Genomic DNA, 8,504 nt, shown 5'->3' with positions numbered 1-8,504 from the left:
GAAAAGCCCCTAAAGAATAAGCCTGCGTTTCGGGGAAGACTTTTTATCTAGGGGTTTTATTTTAATTTAGAAGGAAAAACAAAAGTTTGCCGTTCCTGGGCTCTGTCTGGCTTCACAGCGCGGCGTTAAATACATCTTTTCTCTCTCATGTGGGGTCCTAACAGTAAGAAACTCCCTCGGATGAAAGTCCACCGTCTTCTCTTCACTCCCCCATGAAACTGGGGTGATTCGGTGACACGTATTTTACAAAAAATATGAATTTATAACTCCAAAGAAACACAGACTCAGAGGACGAAAAGCTCTTCCTGGCTAACAGTTAGGCGGGCTCTGCAAAGCACCAATCACAGATCACCGCTTCGCTATAAATTCAGGCATCGGGGTTACTGTAGCCCAATTACTTTCTTTTGATTAGGAAGAAGTCTTTGCAGCGATGTCGGAGACCGCGCCCGCCGCCGCGCCCGCCGTTGCGGCCCCCGCCGCCAAGGCAGCCGCCAAGAAGCCGAAGAAGGCGGCGGGCGGCTCCAAAGCCCGCAAGCCCGCGGGCCCCAGCGTCACCGAGCTGATCACCAAGGCCGTGTCCGCCTCCAAGGAGCGCAAGGGGCTCTCCCTCGCCGCGCTCAAGAAGGCGCTGGCCGCCGGCGGCTACGATGTGGAAAAGAACAACAGCCGCATCAAGCTGGGGCTCAAAAGCCTCGTCAGCAAGGGCACACTGGTGCAGACCAAGGGCACCGGTGCCTCCGGCTCTTTCCGCCTCAGCAAAAAGCCAGGAGAGGTGAAGGAAAAAGCCCCCAAGAAGCGGGTAGCTGCAGCCAAGCCCAAGAAGCCGGCGGCCAAGAAGCCTGCCAGTGCTGCCAAGAAGCCCAAGAAAGCTGCAGCTGTGAAGAAAAGCCCTAAGAAAGCTAAGAAACCGGCTGCCGCGGCAGCCAAGAAAGCGACCAAGAGCCCCAAGAAGGCGACGAAGGCTGCCAAGCCCAAAAAAGCAGCGGCAGCAGCCAAGAGCCCGGCCAAAGCGAAGGCGGTGAAGCCCAAAGCAGCCAAGCCCAAGGCAGCCAAACCCAAAACGGCCAAGGCAAAGAAGGCAGCGGCCAAGAAGTGAAGTGTTGAAGTGGAAATACTTAAACCCAACGGCTCTTTTAAGAGCCACCCACTGCTGTCCCCAAAAGGGCTGATACACTCCACTAAGGAGTTCCGTGCCTGCAGCAGAGCGGACGACAGGCAGCTATCCGGGTGGGACTTCCGTCTGTGGAGTGGATGGGACGCTAAACTTCATACCGCGGTTACGCTAAGACTTGGAAAAATAAAGTTTACATTTTCTGTGAAAATGCTTTCTAAAGGGTGACTTTTTCTGAGCCCGGCGAGGGAGGGAGGGAGGGTGAAAGAGCTTAGGGCGTTTATCGCTCCGGGGTGTGGAGACTTCTTTCAGTGACTTAACCAGCACGGTTCCTAACAGCCTGGTGCGACTGCCACACCTCTTGGTGACCATAGCCGGGAACTATCAGCACGACTCCTCCGTTTCCTTGGCAATGACCTTTTCTCTGTCAGCGCTGTCGCGGGGCAGGACTTAATTTCTGCTTGATTTCGCCAGCTTTGCTTTTTGAGATTTGCGGGGCAGGGTGGAGAGGGGCAGAGCTCTCACGGGGAGTTCCCGAGCCTCAGCGAGAAGGGCGCTTTACGCCCGGGGATTTTGCAGAGCCGGTACGAGAAAAGAGGCCGAGCTGCGCGCAGCCATCGCAGCACCGAGAGCTCCGCCGCCGGCTGTGATTGGTTGACGGGAAAAAAAGCAGCCCCTTATTGGCTAATCGGAACATTTCGAAAAGCCCGCCCTGGCTCCGCGCTTCCCGGGACTGCCGAGTTCGTACATCCTCGGGAAAAAAACCATTGGCTTCCCAAAGCATCTACCCGAAATCAATGTCCTCGATTTTCTGCACCTTTCCGTTATATAATGCTGCGCCCTGTCTTCTCGTACTGATGTGGAAAAATTATTAGGGCTATCCCAGAAGAGCTATATGCACGCATACATATATATATATATGAAGTTACCCTACCCCTTTATTTTCCTGTTTCTGAGGGCAAATGTGTTCGTGTAGCAATTGAAAGCTTCATGAATTTATTACAGTTCTGTATAGCCCTGTAAAAGCATATGCGTTGGGAAAGTATTTTAAGATTAATACATATAATAGTTAATGCATTTGTTAAAGATGCAAGGCAATTAATGGATTAATCACTGCAAGGTCTGATGGCTATGATACAATACATATTTCACACTTCATACATCAGGAACTTCCAAAAACTAGCGTTTAAAGCTCTTTTAAGGAGTATGTGGGTGGCTCTTAAAAGAGCCTTTGGGTTATAACTGATGGTCAGAGACACTCTACTTGGAGCTGGTGTACTTGGTGACAGCCTTGGTGCCCTCGGACACGGCGTGCTTGGCCAGCTCACCAGGCAGCAGCAGCCGCACGGCCGTCTGGATCTCCCGCGAGGTGATGGTGGAGCGCTTGTTGTAGTGCGCCAGGCGAGAGGCCTCGCCGGCAATGCGCTCGAAGATGTCATTGACGAAGGAGTTCATGATGCCCATGGCCTTGGAGGAGATGCCCGTGTCGGGGTGCACCTGCTTCAGCACCTTGTACACGTAGATGGAGTAGCTCTCCTTGCGGCTCTTCTTGCGCTTCTTGTCTCCCTTCTTCTGGGTTTTGGTCACCGCTTTCTTGGAGCCCTTCTTGGGCGCGGGAGCGGACTTGGCTGGCTCAGGCATTTCGATACAGCTTCTCTTTCTGCACAAGAAGATCAGCAGCTGAAACAAGCGCAGCCCCTGTATTTATAGTGCCGATATGCAAATACCCGACCTCACATTCGCCCAATGCCATTGGACTGTCGCGCTCCGGGGCTATACCTTTGTCTCTGATTGGTGACAATACGATCCGTCTGCTCATTGGTTCTGTATGCAGTAGCTGTTCCCAGCCAATCGCCAATAGCTAATCCCGCCCAGAAAAGGGATAAAAGAGGAGGAGCCGCTGCCTTACTAAGATTTTTTTCTGTCTTGTCTTTCGGGGGAAGGTTGGGGCCTTTTTTCACACACATTTAAAAAAAAAAAAAATGTCTGGCCGCGGGAAGCAGGGTGGCAAAGTTCGAGCTAAGGCCAAGTCGCGCTCCTCGCGGGCCGGGCTGCAGTTCCCCGTGGGCCGCGTTCACCGACTGCTGCGGAAAGGTAACTACGCGGAGCGTGTCGGGGCTGGGGCGCCTGTTTACATGGCGGCCGTGCTGGAGTACCTGACGGCTGAGATCCTGGAGCTGGCAGGGAACGCTGCCCGCGACAACAAGAAGACCCGCATCATCCCCCGCCACTTGCAGCTGGCCATCCGCAACGACGAGGAGCTGAACAAGCTGCTGGGCAAGGTGACGATCGCGCAGGGCGGAGTGCTGCCCAACATCCAGGCCGTGCTGCTGCCCAAGAAGACTGAGAGCCACAAAGCAAAGAGCAAGTAAAACCTCAATAAGCTCAATGAGCAGAACTGCTCAAGGAGTCTTTAAGTGACGATAATTACAACCCAAAGGCTCTTTTCAGAGCCACCCACACTGTCACAAAAGAGTTGGGTTGCTTTCTTAACAAATACGCTTTGGTGATAAAAATTGTGCGTTTAGTCCAGGGAGCTAAAACCATGTGCTGTGGCAATATCTGAAAAGTTTTGTTTCCTACTTGATATCAAGTGATGTATTTGCTTTCTAACTTCCTTTTATTGAAATAACCCTGTACTTGTTGCAGTTTATTAATTGTCTTGTGGCTTGTAACATGATTGCTAACACACTTGCTCTGTGATGAAACTGCTCAGCTTTTATGACTCCTATGCTGCTTGTAGTCAAAAGTACGGGAGGGGAGAAGGGTGGCTAAAAGGCTCAAAGCTGTGATACTATGAAACTGATGCCAAACAGATGTAACTACATGTAACAATGAAGAAGGGGTTCTATTTGAAAGCCTTTATTCTCTAAAGCGTCTAAAGCGTCTTCGACTTAATTTTTATTTAGCAGTAAAATAAATGCTTTAGGGAAAGATAATTGTTTTTGCTTAACTAGTCAGGCCTGCACTATAAAACAACTATGCAGCATCTTTTAATTCAGAAGAAACTCCTTGCAACACTACTATATTCCTGTTTTAAATAGGAGTTTCAAACTTAACACTCTTAAATTCTTTTGATGTGCATAGCTATTCCTTTGTGATATCAGTTAGCCCTGGGCAGTTAACACTTGCAGGGAGGCCTTGGTGCCCACCAGTGCAGCACCTCTGCCCTCCCCTTCCCTTAACGGGAAGGAAAAAACCCTTGGACATGAAGGAAGGAAAATATTACCTATAGTAAGATAGTACTTCCTGTGCTCCTCTCCACCATCAAGCTGTAGCAGGGAGGCCTTTTAGGTACTACTGTATCACGACCTAAGTGGGAAATCTGATCATTTGTGGAGAGAAACATAAAGGAGGAGAGCTTTTGGAAGCATCAGACTATTCTGATATAGTGACAGTAGCTGTACCTAAGGGGGTTTTGGTTTGGGGTTTTGGTGTTGTTTTTTTTTCAGGTGGATTCCTTATGCTTGGGCTGTGTTTTGGAATTTTTTTTGTTGTTGTTTGCTTGGTTTTTAATCACTAGCTGCTCTCCCAGCACTTATGTGTCTCTTTTTGAAGGACAGAGGTGATTTAGATTGTCTTTCAATGTGCACAAGTCTCTTCTACATTTAGTTCCCAGAAAAGACCATTGCATGTGTGCATTGTAATCATGGAAGGGCTTAGATTGGAAGAAATCATCTAAAATGATGTAGTAAAACACATCTTGCCACAGGCAGAGATGTCTTCCACTATATCAGGTTCCTCAGAGCCCTGTCCAACCTGACTTTAAACACTTCAAAGAATGGGACATCCTGCAATTTCTCTCTACCACCTGGTCCAGTATCCCACCATTCTTGTTGGGGGGAAAAAAAAATAGTCCTTGTATCCAGTATAAATGTACCCTCTTTCAGTCTAAATTCATTGCCTTTTGTCCTCTCATCGGTCTGTTTATATCCCTTGGTAAAAAGTCTCTCCATCTTTCTGTATTGGAAGGCTGCAATAAGGTATTCTCAGAAACCCAGGCTGAATAATTCCCACTCTCAGCCTTCATGGGAAAGATGCTTTAGCCCCATAGTAATTTTTGTGACCCTGTTCTGAACCCTCTCCAACAGGTCCATGTCTTCCTTGCACTAGAGACCCCAGAGCTGGACACAATAGTCCAGGGGAAGTCTCATAAAAGTGGATTAAAGGGAGAGAATCAGCTCTGTATACCTTTAGGCCAGACTGGTGTTCTTTTGCAATCCAGGTTCTGATGGGCTTTCTGGGCTGCAAGCATTGGAATTGCAGAGAAAGCCTGGTGAGGGTAGGGCTATATGTAGTGAAGAGGCTGTTTTGTTTCCTGTGTAGAAAGGGGCTCTGCCCCTTTGAGTGTGGAGGCAAGTCCAGCACATCTCTCAAAATTCCTATTATCTGACCAAAAAAATTTATTATTCTCTTAATTTAACTTCAAACACCTCTTACTTTACTCATTTCTCTGCTTGCCTCAGGAACTGGAGTTTCACTCTCTCCAGTGTTTAGCTTCTTCACATTCCCTTGTTCTTAGCCACTACTGATTGCATGGGTTGTGGACACTGCGCTGCAATCACACCAGTGAGGCCTCTTATTTCAAATTCCTATAAATGAGAGGGATTATATGCAAAGAATGATGGCTTGTTGCTTTCAAGCAAATCCCATGGATTGAGGCTATGTAGTAAAGTTTAAATAAATGAGCTTTCTCTCACATATACAGCAAAGTGTAGCAGAGGAAATGAATACCCTATGGAGCCTTATCTGTATCACTGAGTCCCAACTCATCTTCACATTCTAAAGAACTCACGATGGAAAAGAAAACCCAAACCCTCTCCAACATCTAATGTTATAGACCCCAGTTATATTTGAGGATAATTCAGTGGTGTCAACACAAAAGCCACAGAACTATGTAGTTCAGAGGAAAGAAAGGCTTTTCACCTTTATTTTGTTTGCAGTATTAGGAACTAGGTACTCTGTTGAAAAGATCCTTACATTGCTTTCATTTTATAGTATTCTTCTTACAGGTTTAGTAGATACAGGTATGGATTTAAATTGCCATATAAGCTTTCAAGAGGATGAAGACTAACTTTGCAGTTAGATACAATAGAGTGATGGGATGTTTTGTTTTGTTTTGTTGGTTTTTAATTAATGATGTACTTTCTCATGCAGCCATCCATGGCAAGATGTTGCCTTCCTGAAACAAACAAATGCAATTTCCTCATTAGTGGTTAATGAGGAACCAGGGTAACCATCCTAACTAAACACACTTGAAAAGGTACATTATTTTCTTTGTAGTGGGGCATAGTTTTGGAAAGGTTTCATTTCTCATAGTACTTTCTCCTACCAATATTTGTACAAATTCATCAGGAAAATGTAGTCCCTAAAATATGAAGATTGGATCCTAAACATTGATCCAAATTGTAATTGCTGTCTCTAATAACAGTAAAAGCAGCTTCATTAGGGAGTGTATTTAACAGCAATACTTTCTTCCCCTGTCAATTATTTTTGTCCAAGAAAACCCTCTGACCCATAAGGGAGCTGACTGTGGCAAAACCAGAAATACTCATGAAACATGTCTGTAGCTACTTGTGGCAGCCCTAAGGCAAAGCAACCTATTAGAAAGCACGATAGTAAATTGTATCAAATGTGCACCCCACTTTGGGGAAAGGGCTTCCCAGATAATCTCTAAGCTACTGGTCTCATCCACTTGAACACTCATTTCTGCCAGGACACTTTGGAACACGGTTTTTCAAGTTTTCCAGTAGTAATACTGATAGAGAAAATTTATGCTTGGGATACTCACAATGCACTTAGGAAGATTTAAGAATAAATTACATAGACAGTGAAAGATTGTGTGCTATTTATTTAGGCTTCCTTTCATATTCCTTGTTGCTTATAAATGCCTCAGGAAACATCTAGACCCAGACATTCAGGTACAAAGAACAAGGCAAACTTTGTGGAGCCAAAGAGCAATGCCTGACACCAGCCTGGCAGATCCACTAATGACAGACTTTCTGGTTAACCTACAAGGCCTTTTGATTCACTCTGTTCAGTGGAAAAGCTAACACAATCTAAATGAAAACAAGTTTTACTTGTTTGTGTTGTTTCTCGTTGAGTGTCAACTCTTTATTACTTGTTTGAAATAGTGGATTGTATGAAAATGGAATTCACAGTGATAATTCTAGCCATAGAGAATACTTGTGCTTTTTTGGAGACCTTGCACTTAAAATATTAACATCTCAGTCATGATTCCTTGTGGATGTAGGAAATATATTCTGCCAAGAAATACTATGGAGATATTGCATAAATAATGTAAAATATATCCTGGAATGAAATTGCATAGCATATTTAAAGGATATAAATCAGTTATCCTGGTTTGGCAAGAGAATTGGATTCAATGATCTCCAGAGGTCACTTCCAACCCTTACTTTTGTATGATTCTATGATTTTTTTAAAGAGATAAATAAGGCTGAAGTGTACAAAAATACTAATAATACAACAAATGGGAAGTACCATGGCAATATAACTTCTATTCCAAGTAAGTAACATTTAAAATCTTAACATTTTTAACTAAAATATTGCTTCATAGTTCTCAGTATTTATTAACTTACTTAATAAAGTACAACAAACTGTAAGCAGCATGTATATGAGGTGTGTTATAAAAAGTGAGAAATACAGCACAAGTTTTCTGAATTACTCATTTGCAGAACATGTACTTGGTTATAGTTCATTTTTCTGTTGTCATACAGGCATATGGATAGCAATGTCTGCAAAGTTTTCTTTCTCATGTGCGAAACCGTTGCACACAAGCACTTCTTTATTTCAGAGGCCAGGAGCAAGACCAGAGCCTGAGGCCAGAAGTCCCTATTCGGCTGGGCTGAGGGGCAGGGGTAGCAGAAAGCGTAAAGGGCAGATGGTTGCCCCTACTCGCCCAAGCAGCCTCTCCAAGCCGCCGCTGCCAGAGGCCCAGGTCTAGGCGTTTCCCATCAGACCCCTTCACTGAACATTTATTTATGATTAAGGCTTTCACTCCCTGCTTTCGCACCAACAAGCTCCGTGCGGGGATGAAAGTGTCGAACGTTCGGGGACGGACTTAGGCCTACAAAAAGAATAGGGAAGATGTCAGGAGCGAAGTGTCGAGGAAGACAAAGGTAACAGAGGAGTCGCCATAACCGAACAAAGAAAACTGCCCAGATAAAGTCCCTCCGCGAGACCTGCATAAGCGGAAGCGGGTACCAGCGGAGGGGAGGGGCGGTAGCGCAGAACGCGGCCCCGGATTGGTCCGATTTTGCCGCAGACCTGCGGTCCTCTGAAGGGACGGAAGGGACGGGCAAAGACCGGCACCAGGGGCACCGCAGCCCCAAACGCAGGCCCAGGGCTGCCGCCCCTGCTGCCAGCGGCGGAA

General features: G+C 46.1%; 3 protein-coding genes across 3 annotated transcripts; 2 read left to right on the top strand and 1 right to left on the bottom strand.

The window, feature by feature from the left end:
* The first annotated feature begins 417 nt into the window (after positions 1-417).
* LOC104298475 (histone H1.10) lies at positions 418-1,314 on the top strand. Its single transcript, XM_009898543.2, has one exon. It carries the CDS (start codon positions 431-433, stop codon positions 1,094-1,096), a length of 666 nt encoding a protein of 221 aa, XP_009896845.2. The 5' UTR covers positions 418-430; the 3' UTR covers positions 1,097-1,314.
* Positions 1,315-2,286: 972 nt separating this feature from the next.
* Positions 2,287-2,792, bottom strand: LOC104298447 (histone H2B 1/2/3/4/6). Its single transcript, XM_009898513.2, has one exon. It carries the CDS (start codon positions 2,750-2,752, stop codon positions 2,372-2,374), a length of 381 nt encoding a protein of 126 aa, XP_009896815.1. The 5' UTR covers positions 2,753-2,792; the 3' UTR covers positions 2,287-2,371.
* A 298-nt stretch (positions 2,793-3,090) lies between these two features.
* Positions 3,091-3,615, top strand: LOC104298446 (histone H2A.J). The gene has a single exon (XM_009898512.2). It carries the CDS (start codon positions 3,094-3,096, stop codon positions 3,481-3,483), a length of 390 nt encoding a protein of 129 aa, XP_009896814.2. The 5' UTR covers positions 3,091-3,093; the 3' UTR covers positions 3,484-3,615.
* The last annotated feature ends 4,889 nt before the right edge of the window (positions 3,616-8,504 follow it).

This window comes from Dryobates pubescens, chromosome 15, assembly GCF_014839835.1.
Source record: "Dryobates pubescens isolate bDryPub1 chromosome 15, bDryPub1.pri, whole genome shotgun sequence".
In the NCBI taxonomy this organism is placed as follows: Eukaryota; Metazoa; Chordata; class Aves; order Piciformes; family Picidae; genus Dryobates; species Dryobates pubescens.
The sequence above is the reverse complement of the archived record's forward strand: the minus strand, read 5'-3'. Positions and strand labels throughout refer to the sequence as shown.

Excerpts from the sequence above, each read along its gene's own strand:
- LOC104298475 (XM_009898543.2), top strand. The coding sequence starts at position 431 with ATGTCGGAGACCGCGCCCGCCGCCGCGCCCGCCGTTGCGGCCCCCGCC.
- LOC104298447 (XM_009898513.2), bottom strand. The coding sequence starts at position 2,752 with ATGCCTGAGCCAGCCAAGTCCGCTCCCGCGCCCAAGAAGGGCTCCAAG.
- LOC104298446 (XM_009898512.2), top strand. The coding sequence starts at position 3,094 with ATGTCTGGCCGCGGGAAGCAGGGTGGCAAAGTTCGAGCTAAGGCCAAG.